The sequence below is a fragment of the Anoplopoma fimbria genome, chromosome 6, assembly GCF_027596085.1.
Source record: "Anoplopoma fimbria isolate UVic2021 breed Golden Eagle Sablefish chromosome 6, Afim_UVic_2022, whole genome shotgun sequence".
Lineage (NCBI taxonomy): Eukaryota > Metazoa > Chordata > Actinopteri > Perciformes > Anoplopomatidae > Anoplopoma > Anoplopoma fimbria.
This window is the reverse complement of record NC_072454.1, coordinates 18,302,419-18,328,883: the sequence shown is the minus strand read 5'-3', so window position 1 is coordinate 18,328,883 and position 26,465 is coordinate 18,302,419. Positions and strand designations below refer to the sequence as shown.

At 46.2% G+C, this 26,465-nt stretch overlaps 1 protein-coding gene across 1 annotated transcript; it reads left to right on the top strand.

The window, feature by feature from the left end:
- Nucleotides 1–22,783: 22,783 nt before the first annotated feature.
- irf2bp2a (interferon regulatory factor 2 binding protein 2a) lies at nt 22,784–25,374 on the top strand. The gene is made up of 2 exons (XM_054600187.1): nt 22,784–23,920; nt 24,252–25,374. The coding sequence occupies exons 1-2, from the start codon at nt 23,086–23,088 to the stop codon at nt 24,968–24,970; spliced, it is 1,554 nt and encodes a 517-aa protein (XP_054456162.1). The 5' UTR covers nt 22,784–23,085; the 3' UTR covers nt 24,971–25,374.
- The last annotated feature ends 1,091 nt before the right edge of the window (nt 25,375–26,465 follow it).

Here is a 26,465-nt window from a genome sequence, read left to right as displayed (position 1 = left end):
GGAATAAAAAAAGGGGAAATAAAGAAACTCCCTCTTCTTGTGCAGTAGGGGGAACTGTTGCTCCAGGCTGAGTGTGCAGACGTCCATGGTGTTCAACTGAAGGACAACTGAATGGAGAGAGAGCTGAGAGCACAACAGTTCCAGTTGACAGCAATAACAATGGCGATGCCTGCAGCACAGAGACCATGTGCTCGGGAGGGGGTGATTTTTCTTTCTTTTTTTTCTTTTTTTTTACAACAGTTTGTAATCCTTTTTCCTAATGTGCTCACGATGACAGATGCAGCCTGTTCCTTCATTACAGGCAGAGGAAATAACCTGTTATTGAAGGCAACATTAAAATCCCAGCATAAGGCATAGGGGAGCAGACCAAAGCAGTCTGACTGCCATTATAATTTGTGGATTCCGATCATATGTCAAACGTTGTATTGGGAATTTTATAATCGCTTTGAGCTCCACAACTCATTACTGGCAATCCCGTCAACAAATTATCCACAGCAGTAATTACCTTTGCTGTGTTATATCAGTTTGTGAGCTTGAATGTCAAAGCTTGATTACTGCTCTGCATACCGAGAGCCGTACGTACACAGATTGGGTATCTGGCCGGTGGAGATGTCTGGTTATGTAGGAGCAGCTGTGTTTGGGAGTTTAAGGCAGCCAGAAATAACTCTGTTGTATGCGGTTGCCATGGCAGCTTCACGTAGCTCTGCAAAGCAGCACACTGTGCTGCGCCGGTCTACAATGGAGAGCGTTGCCTCCGAGCAGTAGACTCCCAGGGAGGTATTTACTGATCTGACTGCTAGGTGGAGGTGTCCTCAGAGGCCCAGATGTCCTCCTGCATTTATGTTTTTTGGAACATGTTTTTTCCCACCAGCTCGGCAATTGCTCATGAGTCTGTGCCCTGCTGCTGATGTCATGGCTGTGGTGGCAGAGTCTGCAGCCTACTGTATGTTGTCATGGAAGAGGGGCAGGCTGGGGAGAAATATGAGACGGGTCAGGGCTTTGCCAGCGGCTATAATATAGAACCGCTGCTCTGTGCTGCACTGCCACTTGTGTGCACGGCAGCAACACAGCGTATTAATTACCCAGCACCTTCACTGTGTCATTCACCAGCGAGGGGAATGAAGAAGAAACATTTCCAAAGCACGTCCTTAAAATAAAGCAGCACTGTACGTGCTCAGAGTATTAACTTCCACACAAATGACCCATTTTTCCATCTCAAAGGACTGGTGGAGAAAAAAAAGGGAAGGCGGTGGGATGGAGGGGGGGGCAACAGTGGAGCCAATCATGTGAATCTAAAGCAGGCTACAAATCCTGGCGGATTTCTCTTCCTCTTTGGGGCAATGTCTTACTGTCGACTGTTTTTCCATTTCTCAGCAACCCCCCCCCCCCCTCGCAGTATTTCTGCTGCCCTTCCTCCATGCGGGTTTCTTCCCTCCATGAGTAAACCCATCCTGTCTATTCAGCTCCGTTGTTTACATTCCCAGTGAGCGTGAGCCGCAGGGTGTGGACAGACGACCCCCCACCCCACCCCACAAACACTCTCTAATGTCATCCCGCCCCCACCCAGCCTCCACCTATCTCCCCATCACCAGATTCCTGATAACGCGGAAATTCAATAGCGCTACTCTCTTGCCCGAGAACATTGAGTGCATCACGTGACCTGTGGATTCCTGTTTACGTTGGGTGCTTATTTATTTTTTTTGTCTGGTAACAAGCCTCTCTCTTGGAGCTGAATTTATCATGAAGGGAGACAAAGAGGATGACAGCAGCAGGGCCGCGCAGGAGAGGAAAAAAATAAATATCTTTCTCAGCTTCAGCTCTCATCCTGTCATCTGTCATCAGCATTACCCGTGCAATCTAGGCTAGGAGTGAAACTAGAAGAGGGAAGTGACACGTACGCTGAAGAGGAGGGTGAGGAAAGGGTTAACTAAGCAGACTGTGCAGTTATTTCTCCCCCACTCCTCCCTCCCTCTCTCTCTCTCTCTCTCTCTCTCTCTCTCTCTGATCTGCCTTCCTGTCTCACAGGCAGTGCAGTGGCTTTGAAAATCATGAGAGAGTCAGACAGGCTTGTTTTGCATACTGTAGGTCTCCTGCATTGACTTGTAGCAAATCCCTGCCCTCGGGAGGCATGTCAGAGGGGATTAATGGGAGGGACGGGGCCCTCACAGAGTTTCCCATTGTCGCAGCCCGGTCCAGCACTGTATATTCATCCCGAGGAGTGAGAAAAAGAGGCGAGCAGGTGGGGTGGTGCTGGGCGGAGGGAGGGAGGGAGGGAGGGAGGGTTGAGAAGCAGTGTTATTTCCCTCTGCCCTGATTCTTTTGAGCCAAGCTTGAAGGGAGGGGAGAGTAAATAATGTATTTGGAGCTGCAGGGTACAGGGAGCTGGAGCTTGACCGAGCTCGGTGCAGGGAAGGGAAGGGGAACGGTTGAGCGGCCACGCTGCTGCTCAGGAAGCTGGATGCTGGAGGGGGAGGGGGAGGGGTAGGGGGAGCAGAGGAAGAACTGTACGAGCCACAACAACCCCGCTGTGGTGCTGGAGGGAATGTGGGGCCTCCGCAAGAATGTAGCAATCCTCTACTTCCGCTTAGTGCTCTCAGTGTTACCAAGACAAATAGAAGTAGACTTCTATAAAGAATGCAATGTTCATAAATGTGGTAATGTGATTTCACAACGGGCCTGGGGCTGGGTGGGATTCAAACGGTATCTCAGGAGGAGCAAAGCTTGTGTCCTCATGTTGCAGGACAAGACAATAGTCCGATTTATCTCAAACAAGTTTCCACATAGTAATCTAGACTTAAATGTTCTTTTTCAGTTAGTTAGCTTAGCTCAGCATTATGATTGGAAACTGGAAGAAACGGCTAGCCTGGCTCTGTTTGAAGGTAATAAAATCCACCTTCAGTATCTCTAAAATTGTGTTCATACAGAAAGCGAAGCAAATTTTCACCTTGAACCCTTTTGGGCAGATTTTACCGCTTTATCATTTTTATTCACCCCAAAATCAATCCAACAAATGTAGATCTTGACTTCCGACTGCAGTGAAACTCCAAAACTCCCAGTTAAAACATTTGCAGCTTGGATGCATGGATGCGTTCATTTGTGCCGTTCAGACAAATTTGTATCTAAGTGTGTCTTTCCATTGACTGTATGCAATCATATCCACATCTACAATTTGCTTTGTGATCTGTACGAACACACACTCAAGTTCACAGATTAAGATGTGAATTTAAGAAAACAAAGTGTTAAAATGCCATTTTTTTACGGAGGTTGTGTTAGCTGTGTCTGTTTGCTAATTACCAAATCTTGAGCCCCTGGTGCTGGTAGGCCGACTTTGCTGCAATTGGGCTAACTTAGCTTAGCATAAAGGCCTTAACTATATATTTGGCGAACCGACATAAAATGTGGTATAGATCTTCTCATCTAACTCTCATTAAGAATGCGAATAATTTTACAAAATGTCTTGATTTCCCTTTATGGCTCCCCTCCCTCAGTCTGCCTTGATTTCAGTGTGATGAAACCGCCCTTGATTTCTCTCCTTATCTCTCTGTGTCATTCTCTTCTCACTCTCCCTTGATGCTCCCTTGCCTTTTTTTCTTTTCTTTCTCCACACCTGCTGGGTTTTATGGCAACAATAAAAGGGAGCTTAACCTTGAAGCATGATAGAGCAACCCCAACTCCCACAACTACAATCTACAAAAAAACAAGAAAAACAAAAGGTGGCTCCTGCTCTCCTTTACATGCGATGTAACCTTGGTGTAACTTTTGTATTTTATCATCTTTTCTTGGGCTTGCAGAACTCCGTTGCCGTATCACCTGGCGCAGCTCGGCAGCTACAACCCACTCGTTCACCCGGGAACTACAAAGTGCGTTTGACGCCTTGCATCTTGTGTAACCACGGTCTTTGAAGACTTTGGCTTTGAGCTCTGTGTCTCATCAATTCCCTACGCAAAGCTAAATTTGAATCTGAGGCGAGCACATAAGGGGGTAGCTTATCTGCCCCACTCGTTTAATGTTATTCATTCATGCACACTATTTTTATGACAGCCTGTGTGAATGCAGAACTATTTTACATTTTCCGTTTGTTTATGTAACCAGTTTTCAGTCCGCATATGGATGTGTGTGTGTGCATGCTTAGAGTTGACAGTACAGTAACTGCTTAACTTGAGGGACAGGAAGCACTGGTTGCTTTTGTAGGATGTGTGAAAAGTGGATATGTATTAAAGGCATAGTTTGTAATGTTCTGCATTAAAGTTAAAAGCTGTCATAGAAGGAGGGGGGGGATCAATCTGATCATGAGTCTGGCCAGTCGTTGGTCTTTCTGGGTCATGCTTTGATGTGAATTCACACGAGGGGAGAGCAGAATGCAGAAAATAGAGCGAAGCAGATATCCCCACATTTGCAGTCTATAAGCGAGGCGCTCTATAAAGTGAGTGGTACTTATCACAGCAAATACCCGACTTATTTGTCATCTGGGGCCCTGGATTTGTCACATCAAATCTGCTTTTCTCAATGAACTGGGGAGGGAGATTACAGGCTCATAGTCAGTGAGATAATAAAGGCGAGTCGAGCTTTGACTCTCAAATGAGAGTCCTCAAGAGGGTGACGCGAAGAATTGAGCCACGTAGTACGCGGCATCTGATTCTCACGCCAGCTCTTCTTGTGTCCTTCTGGAAATATGATTCTCCTCTGCCCCCAATCCATTCGTAATAGCGGTCAGCCTTGCAATTGTTCGGTGATCCTAAGCTGCCCAGCCACGACGCTCTTTCCCATCCTTCAGCTTTTCCCTCACCGCCAAATCCTCTTCAAGGCTGAGATGATCCGCCATGCAGCTGAACTCACTATCAATATAAGACGAGAGCATTATTCTATTCTCTCCATCTGATCACCTTATATGGCATTGATTGGACTGTTCCATTTTCATCCCCACTTCACCTCTTATATTTCATCCCTCTGCACACATTGTTGATTTATGTCAGCAGAGCGTCATGTGAGCTCACAGCGTAACGTATCCCCGGTTTGCTTTGAGATTCAGCTGAGCTGCATCAATATCCCCCATCTGACCTATTTTACATGAAAGCCTTGATCCCCCTCCATGTTTGTTTGGAGTCTATTTGCAGTCACTGTGATGTTTTGATGTTATTGCCTAAAATATGAGCGATTTATGTTTGTTTTCAAACCACAGTACCACTTTCATTAGCATATAAAAAGCTTCTTTTTTTTATATCCCTTTCTAGTTTGAGGTGTTTCTCTCCATAAATGATTTCACAGGGTAGAGAGATTAAATCAGAGGGATAAGTTATTTTAGTTTCACCCAGAAAGCCCGCATTCCTGGACTTGATTTTAATGTAATGGGCTTGTAGATGATTAATGAATCAATTATTGGACACAGCATCTGATCTCTGGGCGGCCGCAGTGGCGACCGCTGACAGCTTTTGAAATTGAAAGAAGCACAATCGTTGTGGAGACTTGCACGCTGCCAACTCAATGTGCTCCTGTAATTATACATGCATGAAATAATTAACAAACAACTCCGCCCGCGCGGTTGCTACACGTCGGGTCATGCGGGGTCAGCGGCAAGGGGATGGTGGTGGGTGGAGCTTGCAGATGAATGCACTTTGTCCGATAAGGACGGCAACGCAGATTGAGTTAATCTTGCAGGGCGAGAAATGCACTGTGGGCTTTTAGCGCTGATGACGCTCAGTGTGAGGCCTCGCTCTCATATAGCTCAGTGAAAGCGCCCTCCCCCCTCTACACCCACCATCCACACCCTATGCACCCCCCCTGCTCCATTCTTCCAGAGGGACAGCTTGTTGACATCCATTAGGAGGTTTCCCAGCATTGAGCTAGGCCAGGAAAGAGGGCTAATGATGTAATTCCCATCAGAGTTGACATTAAAATGTCAAAGTGCCGCAGCTGACATCATCCATTTAGCACACATTTTCCAATAATGTACATTTGTCTTTCCTTTTTTTCCCTTCCTAGAAACTGGAGCTCCCCACCCATCCCAGTGCCTCCAGGCTCTACTTAGGTATGCAGCCACACGACCAATGGAGGACAGACCGGAATAAAAGGGGATATCATCAAAGCGTGCCTTCCCCCACAGATATATAAATGCCCTGCTCAACAAAGCGGTGTTTTGAACAGGCTATCTGTGTCGTGTTGCATTTGTCTCTCCCTTCTTTTGAAGCCTCAGCTGATGCTAATTCATCTTGTCTATACAACAAAGACCCTCACGCCCTCATTGCATTCAACACCTCTTTCACAATCCCTACCACATGTGGGAAATGGCCTCTGGATGATGCTATGTGCATTTATCCTGTGATCCAATCTGATTTTGATTGTGTTATGATGGGTGACAGAATGAAGAGAACATCTTGTACAAATTGCATTTTCTACCCGCCTAACGCCGCGGCCCTCTGCCTAACACGATGGTCAACAAACACACTGTTTTTCAGTTACATTGTAGAATCTGAATTATATTTCTACGAGGGAGACTTGACAGCTCTCTATTCCTCAGCGCAGAGAGTGGGCAACAACAAATGCTTGAAGGCAGAGAAAGGAGACGTGAACTGGAAGCAGAGAAGGAGGGCTGCGCCTCGCTTAATAATGAATCAATTGATCTCCCCGCAGATGATGGATCAGGTTGCTATGACGACAGATGCAGTGTTACCCAGAGCGTGGCGAAGAGGTTTGTTTCCCAGATCCATACGCTGGAGGCTGTGAGTGGATCTTGGCTGTAATTGTATGGAGACAAAAGAAGTGACTTATAAAGGAGTGAAAACTAAAAATATTAAGAGGTAAATTGATGCAGCCAGATGAAGGAATTATTGTGCAGAATCAGCAATCAATCACGTCATGTTGTAAATTCCAAATTTATTTTCCTCTTTTTTGTTAACCCTAAACGCAGGTGTAAAGATGCTGCAGATGCATGAGATTATACAGGCAATCATGTCCACATTGATTAATCAGGGCGTAGCTTCTTTGAAGGATGTTACAGAGCAGAGTGAGAGCTGAATACACATGTGGGTTTTGTTGTGCTTGTAGCGCCGGGTTCTAAAAAACCAACATGTTTACCGCGCCTGCATGTGTGCGTTCCGTCGCCATGGCAACGTGGCTGATGCTGGGTCCAGCTGGGACCATGTTGCCAAGTAACAGCTGAGATATGAGACTGGAGGACAGGAGCGTGGGCGTTAGGAGGGAGGGGGGGAGTAGGTTGGAGGGAGCGTCGAGGCTACGAGGATTTTTACAAAGACAGCGAGCAAAAAACACTGGAAGCATGAGGGGGAAAATATCTGAGGGTAAAAAAAAGAAAAAAAAAAAAAAGCGTTTATTTAGGTTAGGGCTCCGGATTGAAAATATGTTTTTCATCTCACTCTGCGCCTTCCTGCCAGAGAATATTAATACTTGGGCGCATAACAAAGCAGCTCTAGTCTCTGGAAAAGACACAAACAAAATAAGCCGTGCCAGCAACATTAGTGATGTGCCCCATACTAAACATCAGCAGCTCTGATGATCTCTTAAGAACAGAAAATTGGAGTAATGAGAGTAGTATCCTGTGTGTGTGTGTTTGTGCAGAGGGCTGACTGCGCTGACCCTGCCTCTAACGTGACTTCACAGAGGACACGCAGCCTGCAGTGACTCACGAGCAGGCAGAAATATCGGAAACCGTCCAGCTCCAAAAACCCTCAGCTGTAAATGATGGTGTGTCCTTTGTGGTTCAGCCAGGGGGCTCAGGCATGGAGCTGCAGCCAACGGCCCGTTGTTGAGTCAGCAAAGGTTTAGCAAAAGGACAAGGGAGGTTACACCGAAGTCACTCCTGAGCTCAGGTTCACGGTTGCACTGTGGAGATGTGTCCTGTAATCCATTATGGGTTAATAACAGCTGGCCATTTGGGTCTTTCAAAATAAGACGACACACACAAAACACCACCTGTGTGTGAGATGATTAAAAACTAAAAAACTAAGGAGGGCGATACGTACTTCACCATCCACGTACTCCTCTGACCTGCTCACTCGCACAGATGCTCCCATGAATCATATTGACCCAACCTTAAGTCTGCCTCCAACTCTTCTGCTTACTCACAACATGATTATGCAGTTTTTTTACTGTCATATCAGTGTTGTCTCTTCTGGCTCAAATGCTTTTGTTCGCACTCAGTAAGAACACATTTTTTCTGTCTTCCCCCTGACTGAGCAGTCTGATTTGTTGCCATGGAAACTGATCATGAAGTGCCTTGGCGCTTCATTTGGGACTAATTGTCATCCCCAAACAAACACGCATGCTCTTTAGACTCAGACTCACGGCTGAAATCAAAGCCTTTGTCGCCTTCTTTGTCATATTATTCTCATGCTCCAGTACTTCTAAACAATAAACCTCCAACACAAAGCACCCCCGAAATCCTGCACAGGAGTGAGTGGAATAGCTGAAAACAACAAACTCCACAAAACAGCTATTGAAGTTTCTGGAGATGTTCCCAAAGCCGCCTGATCCAAATATGCTTGACACATTTCAGCCTGGGAAATGTGAAATCGGACGCTCAGGCTGAAACATTCAGTCCTCGGCTAAAGGTCACGTTAACTGACATCAAAGATCAGAGGACAGAGTGTCTTCCCGGATTTGTGCGGTTCAGGAATTATGGGTGGAGAGAGGGTGAACCGGGAAAAAACAAAAACAATGGAGCCAACGTGGCCCCGTCTTTATATAACAGAGCTTGCCCGTGGCGATTGTGCAATGCGGTGCAGTTGTCTGGCTGATGTAAACAGAGCCTCAGTGCCTCTGGAGGCTCAGCCATGTGCCTTGATGCAGCAGTTATGGGCACATGCCCTACTTTCATAAATCAGAGCTGGAAAAAAAAAAAAAAAAAAAAAAAAAGGAAACAGCGTGAAGGGAAAGGGGGAGAGGGGATGCCGAGTGAGTAGGAGAGGGAGGGAGAAAGAGATTTTTAGAGGGAAGGAGGGAGGGAGGGAGGGATGGGGGGGGGGGGGGGGTGAACAAGGCTCATATTGATGTTCCAAACACAGCTGCAGGCGTCAGCTGACTAGCTGGCCTGGAAGAAGCCCCAAGCTCTGCCTCCTACCTTTATCAGCTTACACTGTGACCTTTCTCTCTCTACTGGAATAGATCCCCCCCCCCCATATCTGGCCCTCCACCACGCACTGTCCACACTGCCCCGATGTGTCCGGACCCTGTCTGTCCTCTCTGACATCTAACTTCTGCCAGGGTATTTTTTCTTCTCGGTATCTGCATGCCTCCAGAAACACTGGCTCTCTTTTCGGCGCATCAGCACTTTCATTTGTCTCACATGGCTCGGTTTTCAAGCCTCTCCCCGCGCTCTTACACAGCTCACCATGAGGTCACTGTTACTCCTCACGTCCGCACCAGAGGATAGAGACAGAGGGATGATGAAGAGGCTTGGTTACTCTGCAAATACATGCCAGTTCAGCAGATTGGATTGTTGGGCAACGTGCAATCCTCTCGTGTCAGATTTCTGCAAAGTATTCCTGGAAACAAAGACAGGGAGCGAGAAGGATTTGGACACTGTGCTTAAACTGTCAACTTAGTTTTGGGACATATTTAGTGAACCTGAAGTTATGGAACAGTTCAGGGCGAGTTTGAAGCAGCAGCTGTCGTCGAGAATCGGTCCCTGAGAGGCAGTAATCACCAGAGGTAACTGTCAATCACAGGTCTTCAGGCCTCATGGGCTTTTTCTCAGAAAGATGCCCCCTCCTAACACACCCACACCCACACACCTCCCCTTGATGACGCTCTTCAAGTGTTACTGGATAGTGTTTCTATGGGAGCTGTCCACCCCCCACACACACACACACACACACACACACACACACACACAGCAGCGCCTCCCTCCCCTCCCAACTGTTTGCAGGAAACACTCATCCTTCTCTGGAGATGTCGCTCGCGGCGGCTCATGCACTCATAAATCCTGGGCTCCTTTCTGGGAAATGAAGGGGCTTGAAAGATACATACATACACTCACTGGGAGTGAGGAAATAGAAGGGAGCGGGGGGAGGGGGGGGGACTCAAAACACAGCTTGCCAAGTATATCTCCAACTCCTTTTTGACAGTGAAGAGGTTGGATTGAGTGTCTGGCCCCAGTGGGAGGCAAATAAGGAGCATATTCTTTGCTTCCCTAGTTACTGTGTGAGAATCCGAAAACACTGCGGTGTCTAGGCAAGGCCTCAGCGATACCAAAAACATCGCAGGAATGAGAAGTGTTTGGCCATGAAGGACAAAGATGGACGGGTGGAGCAAATAAGAGGGAAGGCGAGTGAAAGAATAGACGCATTTAAAGGCGTCCGTCGCCGGCTTCAAATGTCAGTCAGCTCCCGGTTAGACAATGGAACACAGCTGCTGCTGAGCTTTGAACTGCAGCTGTCCGTCTCTTGTTGGCAGTGTTTGCGTGTACATGTGGTCACGGGTTGTGTTTGAACATAGGGATGCTATAAAGTATTATAGGAAGATTAGTGTGTACAATATTCTACTGTAAGAGGGTAGATCGAGGTCACGGGGAGTCGCAGAGAGACACATCGGTTGGTGGCAAGTATGTCAGATGTTCCTGATTTAGAAACCCCTCAAGCAAGAGGAAGAGATGAGGAGGGGCGGGGGGGCAAGGAGGCCGCAGCGCTCGGTTCTGGATTGGGCTGTAATGGTTTAGGGGCTGAGGGTCTAAGAAGGGGGGGTAGATGAAGGACATTTCACTCAAAGAAAACATTCTCATCCAATTGGGGTTAAGAGACGAAAGCCGGAGATGAAATCCGCCTTCTTTCCTGTGCGGGTTCGTGACTGAACCGGCCGCAGTGTCCGTCACGCCTGGAAAACTCCTTCAAGTGCCTCATTATCATCCGTGGATCATCGCAGAACATCTCATCCTCGTCTCGGCTGCTTTTTTGATCATCATACAGACAATGCGCCGTTAAGGCCTGGGCTGATTTTTCTAAAGCACAGCTCAATTACTCAAGGGGAGACTCATTAGCATATCAGAAAGCACAGGCGTGACTCTGCAAATAAAAGAACACATTAGATCACCCCCACAATATGTTTCAATTATTCATATAGTGTAAGAGCGAGCAAATAGAACCGAGTCACACCTGGATTTGCATTCAGCTGAGGAAATTAACATTTCTTGAGCTCTCCCTCGAACACACCAGCTCAGATTTTGGAAGTTTTACTTGAGCCGGCAGTGTGTCCGGTGTGTGTGTCTGTGTGTGTGTGTGTGTGTGTCCGCCGGCTTTGTTGCAAACAGGCAACTAAGTAGCCTGACAATACGCCTTAGCGTCAATATGCCTTAAATGTCACTTTTCACGCTACACCATTTTGTCACAGTAGTTAAGAGTGCCACCCTGAGTGCCTAGTCAGCGCCTGCTCAACTACACAAGGCAGGGCTCCTCAATTATTCATAAGAGGGAAAACACACACATGTGGTCCCACTTTTCATGTGCGTGTGTGTTCGAGTCTGGAGACAGATGATAGCTTTCCCCACAACTGATGCTTTTTGTTTTGGCATTTTAACAGGGGTGATGAAATAGCACCCAGCTCAACAATGAAAATGTCAGTCAGCGCCAGTCATCCTGAAAACGCCATCAACGGCTATCACCATCCGCCCCGATGATAAATGAAGTCACCTCGCCGCCTGTGTGGATCAGATGAGTCAGCAGTATGTTACAGGAATTTGGATGGAGGAGTAGCCAGAATATCGACTCCTTGTTTTTGAGCTTTGCGTGCAGCAAGGTTAGAACATTGTACGCTTCAGCTGGAGAAGAGAGGGAGTTCCCTGAATAATATATCAGCCCTTTGATTCAACAACCATCCCACACATTTCTTTTTATCATGCATGAGTAAATTCCTATGCGTGGTTGTCTGCGCTGGCCGCCTGCTGCAATGCAGGGCTCTGCGTCGCTGAGCCGTTGCCGTACATAAAGAATGTGCGGATATGTGTGTGTGTGTGTGCGTGTGTCAGCCGCTGACTTTGTGCTCATTCCGCAGTAAATTGATCTGGCTGCTCACTAGACTGGATGGAAAAGGGCCCGGGGCGAGAAGTGCACACTGCATCAGCAGATGGGAGAGCCCTACTGTGTTGCCATCACATGGCATTCCTCCTCACTGGGCATGCTCAGTGGGCCACGCCCCACACACACACCGCCACCCCCCCAACCCCCTTCCTCCCAGGGCCTGTTTGAACCAGTCAGTCGGAGGTGGCGGTGGCGGTGGCACTCTCTCTCTCTCTCTCTCTCTCTTGTTTCTCATTTGACCTTCAAAGCCAGGCGTGGGGGACAGTAGGTTGACAGGGGAGGGAGGGAGGAGGTGTTTTTCTAAAAAGCTCTTTGGGTAGCAGGAGTAATATGTCACTCATTATTTCCACTCTGTGCCTTTGCCCTGTCGCAGCCCTGTGAGAAGCATGCAACAACCTAGTGCTGCACACGCATAGGTGGCAGAGGCGTCACAATAGTTAGCTATCACCATGAGATAACAGAATTCAACCCATCACAATCAGCTGATACTAGCTGATACTATTATATAAATAAATATGTGCATCTTCTTGACATTATCTGAAACACCACAAATTGATGAGCAGATGTAAAAAGGGAACTCATGTAGTGTTTACCCGAAAGGGTGAATTACAGGGAAGTGAGGCTTCACTTGCGTAATACAAAAGTTGTGCAACCTGATTTAAAAAAAAAAAGCAAATTTATTGAAACTGTTTTTACTGAAGTCTCACATCTCACAATTGAAATAGAAGCGAACAGCCAGAAAAGGTGCAAATAAATACGGAAGCTTGGTCTCTAAATTCAGAGCAGCATACTGACATTTCAAGTTGATCTGATTCAAAATATTGCCGTTTATCAAACTACATGCAAAGATTAATATAGTTTATGTTTCACCAAATGACATGCAAATATGTAAAGATAGGAAACCACAGAATGAAAATAATATTTCAGCTTATGAGTGGCATCATTTTGTGGTCTCTTGATCTTTTGTTACAAATACACCTCATCGCCTCATTAGCATTGCACACTGCCTGCTGATGATGCAGAGAGCTGAATCACAGTAGAATTCCTCGGTGAGTCACACAGCACTAACAGAAAGACCTTTTATTTTCTTCTTCTAAATCCGTCAGGGCTTCTACACATGCTCTCTTTGTCTTGCCACCACATTCTGCTTGTCTCTGGTTCTTCCGTCTTTGTCTGACTCGCGCGGCCAGCTTCCTGTTTATGTCAGCCGAGCATCAAACCAATCAGCTGTGAAGGCTATGATCCTCCTCGTAGCTATTTACTACCCTGTGGTCTGTTTAAAAAAAGATTGAAAGCGAGCTAAGCTTGGTGCAGGCTGCTGAGTAAGCAGACACGCAAAGCTCCAATCAGAGTCCGCAACTGACCACTTTGCACTTCTGCTTATAAACGTGTGTGAATGCATTGTGTGTTGTTTTTACTTTCTGGTGAAGTATTTATTTATTTGCTTATCGTGTTTCTCAAAGCGCACGCTGTCATTTTTTTCCGTTGCTGCTGAGGACTGGAATGTGCTGCTTTGCAAGTTTTGAAGATAACAAAGCAGCATGAGGCGTCTGCGTGTAAAATTTGGATGAGGTCACGGTCCGCCGACACAGCACGCATTGACATGAGAGGGGATTTTGTTCTGGATTCTCCCCCGGTTGTGTCATACCTACGCTCTGTTTTTCTGTTGCCTCTGTTTGCTCCGTGCACATTTCAGATCACAATTGCAGGTTATCAAAACTGCAAGCCTTAGCTAACGTCTGTTATTACACGGTTGGAGGAAAGTGCAGACTGCACTCAAAAACAACAAGAATAGACCGTGTAGAGTGTGCAGAGGCCTGTTCACGAGTCCCGCCAGTTCACGCTGTACTATAAATCTGTTAGACAGGGAGAAAATATAATCAGGGCTTTGCTGGGGCATTCGAGTTCACTGCAGGCATAACATGAGTACTAATGCCTGATTCAACACAGGCTCTGGCAAACATGCCTGACATTCAATGTTTACACCCCTCAATGAAAGCTGCTAGTCAGGCAGTCTGATAGCTCGGCCTGGAATTAGATTCAGGAAGTCATGAGATTTCCAGGTGGCTCGGCTTTCCTAGAATTGTTTCAAAGTGGTGCCAACACATTTTAAACTGAATACACCCTTCTGTAAAGACCTACACCGATACTTTTCCTGTGCTTATCGCACATGGCAACGTCTAAAATCCAAGAATCAAACACTTTTCAAGATTCAGGCCCCACTGAGTGTATAAATACATAAACCTCCTCTCAAGTTCTGTTACTCTACATGTGAAAATATATATTTATAAGTGAAAACTAGTGGAAGAACATTCATGCACTTGGACCTTCTCAGAGAGAGGAGGTATACAGAAAATGCATGAATAATGAATCTGTGCTGAACTCCTGCTGAACCCTCTGAACCAGCACCGAGCCAGAGATCAGCACATGACGTTCGACACACACATGCACCCGGTGACCTCTGCAAAAGCTCCGAACATGCGAGGCACTCTGCCATGGAGTATTGCATTTGTGTGAATCATTACACTGTGCTGCACCTGGCTGCAGTTAGAGAGAGGACTTCTCCTAAATAAACCTGACGACTTCTGGGAGGTGGCGGAGGATGCAGCCAGCCAAAAGTGGAAAGATAAATACGCTGCAACTGCCGACCAACCGGTGCTGGAGCCGTTAAAGCTCCCTCCCTTTTGGCAGCTAAAGTGTGTGTGTGTCGGTGTGTGTGTTTAAACAGTTCAATGTTTAACCCTTATGTCAACAGAACGCATGTGTCACAACAGCATTCCTGTGAATCGCTTGTCTTGTGACAGAGCGGTTTCATAATGGGAGCAGTGCTCTGACCGCCCCGCATGCATTGTTTTGTGGCAGGAGGAAGGAGCTTTTGTCTCGGTGTAGGATGACTTCCAGACCGACGGGTTTCATGTTGCCGCATGTTGTTTGCTAATGAGCAGAGAGGCGAGGTGGTGGATAGCCGGGTTAACTCGTTCAAACAGCAAACAGGGCAGCCTGTTTACCCAGAATGAGCCTCTCCTCTTCCTACTCTACCTGTAAATGGTTAACTTGGCAAAGATCATGTGAGAGTGCTGCAGTTACATGGAAGTGAACTTTGCTCGTCTTGTTGTTAGGCAACAGCATTTTTTCGCTGAGTGTTTTATTTTACATGAGGAGAAAGCAGGAGAAGGAGGGCTGGAATGAGCTCTCTGCAAAGTTGTTTTGTTGATGAGCAAAGTAGATATGTACATGTGAGAATAAAAGTGTTGAATGAGGGTGGGTGTTTTGTCCTTCCCTGGGTGTAGCCAGACGTGTCAGTCAGTGGTAAACCATTTCCGCATCAAGGCTGCCTGGCTCCTCCCTGTCATTGTGTGGTGACACGTTGTAGGTGAACTTTAGCCCTCTTTGTTAAAAGAGAGAGAGCTTTCAAGTGATTTGCATAGAGCAAGGTCAAGTTACACATCTATGAGCCTGCTGAACAATGTGGATCCCATCACTGACAATGAGGAGAAGGAGAAGTAATTACAATCTCTCATATGCTAAAACCGTTTGAAAAAACAGCCTCTGTCCAAACCTGTATGTCAACTGTGTAAAACAACCCCAATATACAGCCAGTGTTACATTACCATCACACACTGAGATCACACAGATAGCATTCACCACACCCAGCTCCATGTGACCTTTGCACAGGCAGGTTTTTCTGCGAGCACATGGCGCAAGACGGCTCTCTATCAACAGCGAGGCTCGTAGCCGTTACAAATTTGCACAATACAAACATGCAGGTTCATATCAGCTCTGGCTTATCAGTCTCCTTCAAGGGCACTGAACTTTCCCACAGCGCTGCCCTCGCTGTTGGCACCCAACTGTTGCGTCAAGGCTCTGCTATTCATCCCATGTGCTTCCCACAGTATTGCTGTAGCTGAGCTTGCTGTGGTGACTATGACTAAACTATCCACTATGTGCCTGTTAGGAGGAGTTATGAATGCATGTATGACAACATCTTTCATATTTGCTGCAAAACCGGTGTGTCACAGAGGAAGTTTACCGCTTGAGGTCATGTGATCTTAGTCATCACTTTTATTTCCATAAAAAAACACGTGGGATGGAATTATTTTGATGTGTCCTAAAGGATACTTCCAGGTTTATATCAACTTGGGCTGTATTTCTGTAGATTTTGGCCAATATTCCCATCAGTAATAATAACATTTTACTCACAAGGGCTCATTAAATAAATGTCTAAACCAAATTAAACTAACACATAATTAATTTAAATGCAACCTACTCATAAACTATGTTGTAAATGTTATGTTATGTTCTTTATTAATGGTGTCGCCCCTCACTTGAGCTAACGCTACTGTGAGGTAGCAAGAGTTTACAGAGTCAGCAATTGATCCATCTATGGTGTTGAATCAAATTGAGAGTTCATCACCATCATCAGCAGTCTCTCATGTTTGATTTTACCTGCAAATAAAGGCGTACAGATAACAGACTTTGTTGTTGCTACGTCGCCGTGTTCCAGAATTAAGCAATTCATTTTGTGAGGAAAATATTATCACAACATATAGAAGTCAAGGACAAATGCCCTATCTCGCAATTTAACAAAAGTGAAGAATAATTTGTGTATCCACCCTGTGTTTCGGATCCGCTCCAACATGTAATGGGTTCGTCCTTGGCCCATGCTACACCCTTCCACCCAGTGTCAAAATCGAAAGCTGGGCCAGTAGTGTTTTCGGTAATCCTGCTGACAAACAGACAAACAATCAAACCGAACTGTAAACATAACCTAAGGTTACGTCAGGTAATTAATGGCCAGAGCTACGAAGATAAGACCCAAGTTGTAATACACTGTGATTATCCTCCATGAATTCACACACACACGGTTGTACCCGTCGTTCCAGCTCTACTTTCTATTCCAGCTCCTCACAGCGAGCTGTTTTCTGAGACAAGGCTTTGATGTGGATGAGGGAGGTGAGGCGTCGTGTGCCCAGATGCCCAGACACTGTGGTTAAGGGGGCTTTATCTCACAGACAGGAGGACGGCACTCATCTCCTGCCCTCCTATCTTTCACCGCGGCGGGAGGCTGAATGTGACAACCAATGCTGCCCAGCTGCTCATGGGCCCAGGCCCGCAAAACCACAGGCGGATAATGAATGCCACACCATCGTGACAACTTGCACTTTTATGGAAAGGGGAGGAAGGACATCCCTGGCACGGATGCTCGCAGCACATGATGAAACATCCTCCATAAACCGCCAGACAATCAAAGGGAGGGCAGGGAAGCATCCGTGGAATCTGAAACGGGAACCTCAGCTGATTTATGACCACTACCAAAAAAGCGCTGTTTCCAAGTAAATGTGTTTAAAATTGAATTGCGGGAAAACTGAAGAAAGACCACTTTCCAAAATGCAACCACAACATATGTAAATGATGCATTACAGGCGCATTTCCCCATGATCTTCCCTACTTTCCTAATCTGAATAAACCACATGCTATCTAAGAAGATGTTCCCCAAAATGAAGAGAGGTTTTCCAATTGGGTCAGTATTTGCTATTCTTGGTTTCCCTTGCTCTCACAGTCGTGTTATTTTGTATTCTATACATCACAGAAATTGCTCCGCATCCCTTTCCGCTTTCAAGGCAAATGTTACTGGAACAGGAGCAGCTTTGATCTTCTTCCAATCGCAACCCTGAAATATCTTCTAAATAAAGGAGTTATAAATATGCATGTTAACACATATTTTTAGGTATTATTCACCAGGCTTTTATCCTGCTCTTTGGCTGAATTAATACATGCAAAGGGGTAAATATAAATCGCATGGGTGTATTGACAGGAAAGGCAGCAATGTGAAAATGATGCTAGCGCGGGTGAATTATATGACACCTGAGTGCTCTGTTGGTAACTGCTGTGCGGGGGATGTCAGAGTCCATTTTCTAGCATGGCTGCTCAAAAATAGACAGGATCTCCGGTAATAAATAAGCCTACTTTGGGAAAGTTTTTATTTGGCTCAGAGGAAGAGGTTACACAACACACATGAAATATACCTCTCTTTTTTCTTTCCTCAACAAGAAAAAAAAAGAAAGAAATGTAACCTCTGTCAAGAAACCAGGCTGGAGGAAAAATGCTATTTGTCCAAACATAAACGTTCCTGTAACACATATAAAAACACTCAGACACCTATTGTACATACATATTCATACTGCTGTATGTACTATGAAGGTCATTATAAAGAAGTTGGATGTGTCTCTTGGGGGTCCATCAAGGGGTAAGAACAAACCAGCCATACAGAAACTAGTGGAGTGCTACTGTACAGTCCTTTTACATGTGTGTGTGTGTGTGTGTGTGTGTTCACTTGTACATTTATCTTTGTCAGGAACGGTTTGAGTTGTAGACCTTCAGATTGAGGACATTTATGGACACTTCTTTAAAGCCCTGTTGTAGGGTTCAGGCTTGGTTTTTAAGGTTCAGGTCAGAATCAGGTTAAGGTCAAGGGTTTGGGGTCAGGCATGCAGTTGTGATTGTTAAGGTTAAGTTAAGGGGCTAGAGAATGCATTATGTCAATGAGTGTCCTCACAGAGCTATAGTACAGCGATGTGTGCGTGCTTCTACAGCAGAATGACATTTCAAACATTTTTTCTGAGTCAGTCACAAAGCTGGAATGATTACAAAGCTCAGCCCACTAAGCTTAACATAACAACCATGAGTCAGGGGTGAAACTGCCTTTTAAAGGCAATAAGTAAGAAACTATTTAAATATGCAGGTGTTATGTATTATAATAGTAGCTTATGAATTGGACCAGCTAACCTCAAATACTGGTTCAACCGGTTCTAACTATGTGCTGACTTTGAAACAAGAGGCCAGGGAAGGTTTGTTTACATCAATGTCTGGTTGTGTCTGAGAATATACGGGGGTTTCCACTGGACGGGAAATTATGTCGTCAGCTCACAATGCATGCGAGCTTACTTAAGCATTACAGAAGCAAAGTTCAGGTCTTTCTGTTCCTGGTTGCCAAAGCAGACTCTGAAACTACCTTCTGTTTAAAAATGGATGTGAAAACAGTGTTCATTTACATTTTTTTTCTGTGGGGGTTATTTCCTCCGCTCTCCCCTTTGCTATTTATTTAGTCGTCTGTCCCCCGACGAGCTCGGCAGATTAAGGGGATATGTTACTATCTTGTTTTTTTTCTAAATGGATACACATGTGGCACATCTGGGTCCAAGCCTGACTCATTACTCACTTTTTTATGTTCCATTCTCTGCAGCCATGGCAACTGCTGCATGTTTGGCAGAAAGCTTTTGAAGGCAGTGGAAAAAGAGAGAGAGAGAGAGAGCCTAGGGAGGGAGCATAAAGGGAGAGTGAAAAAAGGGAGGGAGGGAGAGAGAGCGAGCAAGCTCTCAGTAGTTGGCCTACATCCAGTGTAATCATGCCATGGAGCCGAAATGAGGCCTTTGGCAGCACACCAGGTTTCTGAGAACAAAGATGTGAGCTTCTAATGTTGGCGGTGGGGCCTGCTTGGCATCTTTTGCCATTTCCCAGCAGCCCTTGCCTTGGCAGACTGCCAGCCCCCCACCCCACCCCCCACACCCCCACCGGGACTGCAAAGAGGATCAGAATAAAGAGAGAGACTTGTTTTTCACTCGCCTCTTGCTCTGGCCCAATGACATCACCTCTGCAGCCTCCAGCCCCCAGATTCCAGCCGCCCAGCACATTTTTCCCCTTTTTGCCGTCGACCCTCCATTTTATTTGAATTCCACCATTTTATACCTAAATCAAAGCAGACTCCTTTAAGATGTCCAATTTGTGTTTCCGTGCATATGCTGCACACGGTTTCTCTGCATCATGCAACCATGATCCAGTGTTAATCGATTCAGGCAAATCAATAAAACATCTTCCTACTAACATTAAAATACAGGAAGCAGCTAATTTGACAGATGGATGTTGTGGTGTTATCTTTCAGAGCTCCCCAAATTTTATCTGCACTCTAATCCTCGCTGAGCAAACCTGCAGCTATAAATAGCGCTGTGAACAGGATATATATATATATATATATATATGGTGGTTGGGGTGCTGTGATAATCTCCATGGTTACCTCTCTCTGTTACATATACAGGAGCTCTGTACTTCAGGCACATTAGTCCTTACATTCACCCTCCTGACATTTTCCACCGTCTGCCAAGCTATTATTCTGCAAGGTGGGTCACTACACCAACTGCTTAGCTGCAGTACTATGTCCTCACACGTCCTGCATTTACCTCCCTTTATTGCATCTGTGCGACATGTTACAGTTCAGTTAGTTGCTCAATTCAGCAGTTGTGCTGAAAAAAGGGTTATATAACATGAATGTTGTTCTCATGGAGGAGAAACAGAAAAAAAAGAACACTACGAAAACATCCAATGCTGTGTTTGGATTAGGCAGAAAACTTCAGAGAGAATTTGTAATGATTTGCTCCCATGAATAAAAGATGGCCAATATAAAATTAAACAGGCTCAGAAAGCGATAGAAGAAAAATAACGTCATCTCATCAGTCCTTGTGATGCTGTCACATGCTGGGTATTCCCCTGGCCGTCACCTACCTCTCACTCTTTATTTCGCTTCTTCATTTCTCAATTTAAATACCGCTCGGAAAGAAAAAAAAGGTCAAAACAGCATTACAGGACTACTCTACCTGGCTTAGTGGCTAGACTCAAATGCGATGGCCGTCACACTGTGGTGATTTTACTGTATACATGCTTCATATTGTCAGTCAGAGCCATCTGTGCCTGTCTGGCTTCCTCTCAGACCCTTTGTCACCTCGGCTCAGTACGACTCTGCCTCTGCTTTGCAGCCACTGCAGCTTTTATTTTAAATCAATGGATCTTCCCATTATAGAAGCGGGTCATTTAGGATTTAATTGAATCCCAGCATGCCGGCGTCTTGCATAATAGTGTGTGGCTATTTGCTTGCACAACAATCGGCTGAGTGGAAACCGAAGGATCAAAGCATTAGGCAACAGTTTCCCACCAATCTAAAGGAAAGAACTTGTTTGTTTTGCCCCTCACAACAGTAATTTGCTAACTGAGTCATAAAGCGTTAGAACACTTCCTAGTGTTGTTCACCCAACAAGGACTGAGGTTTGAGAGAAAGCGGAGATGGGAAACAGTGTGTTTATACAGTAGTTTACAGTCAGAGCAGCACTGACGGCACTAAAACCATGTGATGTCCTGAAGGATATATTATTGTGTTTCATTGTTAGGTGTGCTTTACGAAAATCATATGGCAGCTGCACTACCATTATATTTGTTTGGTGGCAACTGTGCTATTTCGTTCACAGCAACCCTTTGAAGAAAAGCCTCATGCCACAGCGCGTGATCATGGCTGCCAAGGCAGCGAGCCAGACGGCTTGATGTCCCGTAGATGGGTGAGGCGGATGAGGGTACGTGACTAAACATCTTGCTTCCTCTTTCCAACGTCACATGGACTCGCACAAACATATCCTGCTTTGTGTCTGCAGGTTACAGACGCATTGCCTCACCCAAAGCCCGAGGCTAAGCTGCAATGAGCTGGAATGAGCCCAGATGAGAGGGAGGAATCTGAACTACTAGGACACTCCTCCAGTTCAAACATACACTTTTACTTCAGGGGATTTTTTGGCAGTTTTTTTTTTGGCATATGACCTGTTTCTAGTAACATATTTTTCCCCCATCATAATAGTCTAATCGCCAATCTTGCTACACCTCTACTAATACTTCTGATTTTGTGTTTGATTATGAGCTTACAAAAAAAAAAGTCTGACTGGCTGATTCATTCCAGTGTAATTTAATTTAGTGGTGGCAGATTTGGATGAGTGACTGCTTCGTGCATGTGGGCAGAGCTATATTCATGCTGTAACCCCGATCCATTCAAGCTTACAACAGACTGGCTGGAAATCCCCACCTCATGACAAAGCTTCCTGGTTACTGGCTAACGGAGGCGCCTTTTTCTCTCTTTCTTTTGACATTAACTGGGAAGGAAAATATTGTCTAACCGGTGCTTAAAAAACTCAAGTCAGTACGTGTTGAATTCATGTTGTTAAGCTGACACGAAAACGTGGGCAGTAAAAAAACAAAAAACCTCTTAATCCTAAAATATGCCCAATAAATTGTTTTTGCTGCTATAACAATAACTATTGTGTTTGCTGCACAACATTTTCTTGCTTCTATTTTTATTTCTATAAACTGCCATTGGATTACAGTTGTTTTTCCAAAGGGTCGACCCACCTCTTCCATTGCACAGCAGCAGCAGCAGTAGTAGTAGCAGCTCATGGCGTCGAGGCGCTGTGCATTGAGAAAAACAAGCTGCAGCGAGCGTTTTTCAGCCTGAACCGGATAATACTCTGAATTTAGGACAAAGCAGCAGTCAAATAGAGAAGCTGGCGACTCTCTATTTTTTTGTTGTATCCCCTGGCGGTCTACTGCTAACCTACAGCCACGTTTGTTCATATTAAAAAAATAAAAAAATCTTCTTGTTGCTGCAGGCAGGCTGGTATCGACGGTGCCATATTTATTTATTTTTTGCAGGTTTGATAATAATAATAATAATAATAATAATGACAGGAGCTCGTGGGTTATTCCCTTCAGTCGGATGCGGTGGTGAGGCTGAACTGGGTGCAGTTCTGGAAGAGGTTCAAGTGATTAAATTAAAATAAAAAATAAAAAGAAGTGAGTGACAGAGGCTGCAGTAAACTGTGTGTGTGTGTGTGGGGAGTGAGGGGAGGGGGGAGGGGGGTCTGTCGAAGAAATCAAGTCAATAGAAACTGAAGTGGAAGCAGGCGTTTAGAGCTCCGTGGTGACGTCACTGCTCCACATTGAGCCAGTAGTAGAGAGTCAGTGGAGATAGACAGAGGAGCGCCGTAGTAAAGTACACACCGACATGAACTTCTCCCTCTAAAACTTCAACGTTGTTGCTCTAAAAGTCGAGGAGAAGACGTGTTTGTATTTTTTTTTCTCCTCTCCACAACCCGGAACTTGCTCTTTTGTTGGCTTTTTAAACGGGGCTCGGAGGAAAGCAGGGAAGGGAAAACAACATTTTGGGTTTCTTTTCGGGGGGTCGACGACGAGCGCTATGTCGTCCGCGGCGGTCGCTGCTTCTTCCAGGAGGCAGTCGTGTTATTTATGCGACTTGCCCCGCATGCCGTGGGCCATGATCTGGGATTTTACCGAGCCCGTCTGCAGGGGATGTGTGAACTACGAGGGCGCGGACCGCATTGAGTTTGTCATCGAGACGGCCCGGCAGCTCAAGAGGGCTCACGGGTTTCAGGAGGGCAGGTCTCCGGGGCCGGGGAAGTCGCAGCTCTCCGGGAAGGAGATCCAGGCGATCAACCACGCTGCGCAGGGAGACCCCGGCTCCCGGCCGCCGCAGCCGCTGGACCGCTACCCGCTCTCCTCCGACCGCCCGCCCCGGCTGGGTCCAGAGTATCAGTCTGGCAGGCAGGCGAACGGCATCCCCGTCCCCAATGGATTTCCTAAGCCCGACGAGCCGCCGGAGCTGAACCGCCAGAGTCCCAACCCGCGCAGGAATAGCACGGTCCCCCCAAATCTAGTGCCTTTGGTTAACGGGAACATGCCCCCGGTGCACGCAGTCAACGGCAGACCGGGCCAGATGGGGCTTCCCTCCGCACTGGCGGGCGGTAGTCCCGCCGACATGGGCAAGAGACCCGCCTCGGTGTCCAGCACCGAGCACGACAGAGACGGGAAGGAGAAGCACAGACCGGACAGTCTCACGCCGGAGCTCTCCGAGAGCCACAAAAGCAGGGCAGAGGCGGAGTGGATTGGCAAGGGCAAGACGGTGAGGGACCTGATGGCTCTGCACACGTTCGACAACAGGTTCAAGAAGGAGCATGCGGCCATGCAACAAAGGGTTATGGGCTACGACACCAGCGCCACGGCGTCCAAGTCAGGTAGGCATCCAGTAATGTAGGAAATGTAATATGTAATATTTTCTTTTGTGCAATTTTCAATTTTCTTAAATTCCTCAGTGGTGCACAGGAATGGGTTAATAACGTGCAAATGATAATTGTAGTAGTAGGTCTGCAAAACTCCAGGTGCATACGTGATATTTTTTTTTTGTAGATTTTGTTGTTTTTGTTATTATTGCTTTGTGCCCTGTGGTGCAGCAGGGAACAGCAAAAAAAAAAAAAAAAAAATGCACGTCTCCCCGCCAGTGTAATTGTTGAGCCATGTCTGAGCCGTGCAACTCAACCGTTCTGTTTAACCCTTCCCCACCTCCAGACAGAGGAAAACACCCCCGGAGCATGAAGAGAAAAGCCTCGCCTGAACCAGAGGGAGAGGGCACAGCTGCCAAGCTCAACGGAGAGGGGCAGCAGTGGTTACCACCGCCTGCTGACGGACTGAAAATGCCTCCGGTTCCCCCGCCAAGCTTCGCCCCTGCGCCGTCCACGATATCCCCCCACTCCCGCACCACCCCACCTGAGGCGGCCCAGAACGGCCAGTCCCCCATGGCGGCTCTCATCATGGCGGCGGACAATGCAGGTGGGAACAGTTCTCCCAAGGACGCCAACCAAGTCCACTCCACCACCCGGAGGAACAGCAACAGCCCCCTGTCGCCGTCCTCCATGAACCAGAGGAGGCTGGCGCAGAGAGAGGCATCCGGTGCAGGTACGCCCCACGTGCCGGGCATGGACCAAGTGCACCCCCAAAGCATTCCGGACTCCTCGGTACCCGGCAGCATACCCCTGTGCTGCACGCTGTGCCACGAGCGTTTGGAGGACACGCACTTTGTTCAGTGCCCGTCTGTGCCCTCTCACAAGTTCTGCTTCCCGTGCTCGAGGGAAAGCATAAAGCAGCAAGGTGCCACGGGTGAAGTGTACTGTCCAAGTGGAGAGAAATGTCCCCTGGTTGGCTCGAACGTACCGTGGGCTTTCATGCAAGGGGAAATCGCCACCATCCTTGCAGGAGACGTCAAAGTAAAAAAGGAGAGGGACCCTTGATTTTGTTTGAACACTTCTTTGGGGGAGGGGAAGCAAAAATATGAGTATAAATATATAAATATCACATACATACCATTCAAACAAACTAACGGACTTGTACATATTGGACCCAAGGGAAGAGTATACTTCGTAAACATGGTTGTATAATTTTTGATTTTTGAATACATTGTGTTTCTATATTTTTGAAGATAAAGGTATGTACTCATTATAATGGACTACGTTCCTCTTTGTTGATGTTTAACAAAAATTCTTGATGTACTTCTAGGTCTGGTGGCAGTTCCTGTTTAACGTAGAATGTGACTAATGCTACTCTACGAGCACTTGGCAAAACTGAAAATGCTTTTAGCTGTACTTGTATGCACTTGTTTAAAAATTGCCAAATACAATTTCTGATCTTGTATGAACTTATTGTCTGAGCTTGCTTCATTTGAGTGATTAAGTTACACAGGACCTGTGGGACAGATGATGAGATAGGGGCTCTCTGCTGTGATACGCAGGCTTGTTGTGACGGCTGAGGAGACTTGATTTACGCTCCACAACATAAAGTAGGCTACTGTTTCCAGCTGCAGGACGGCAGCCTTTTCTGCACACATGCCTTTTTACGATTCATGGAAAAGTTTGGGTGGAAACCCCCCCCCCCCCCCCCCCAAACAAGACATATTCTGTTCCAAATATGGTCCAGTTTGTGCATCACTGTAATTGATGTCAGCGTACAGAAATAGGTGCCAAGTCATGTTCAGTCAGCTGGAATCTGTTGAGTCAGTAATGTGAGAAAGTGCATGATTTTCCACATGATACCATAGTGTAACCACATGTCCCAAATGTACCACTCTAATTATCATTCTTAGCTTTTATACTGGTGCCACATATTTTCAAGCTTGTCTGCAAAATTGTGTTTGACGTTATGAAGGTGTTTAATAGTTTTTATTTTAAGACAAACTGGTTATTTATGACACAATCCCGCTTTTGATTCACTGAGCAGTTCACAAACCACAACGTATGAATAAAATCAGCATTTCAAAATATCTCCACGCATGATAGATACATTAGCACTGCAGCAACACCCCTTTAACGTCACTGGCACTACAACATGCTTCCACAACGCTCAGAGCAGATTTCTGCCTCGGTATGCAATGTGTGCTCTTTCAGAGTAAACAATAACGCTGCTGCTGCCCTACATACCAACCACAGGCTGTATCTCTTCAGATGCAAATTTAATTGTTGCAGATTCATAGCAGCACAGCCATAAAAAAAAAAAGCAATTCTGTGTCCGTACTGGCAAGTATAAGCAGCCAGACTCCTCTCTACAAGCATTGAGCGCTTCATGGGGTCGTTATGTGCCAAACTACAGTTACTGTGTCTGCAAAAGAGAAGCAATCTTGAGACTGTTTTTCGCTCCCTCAGACAAAGAAATCTCACACCCTCGTAGTTGACACTGCAAACAAGCGGACACTGACATGGAGATTAATATCTAGCAGGGAGGGGGAGGGGGACT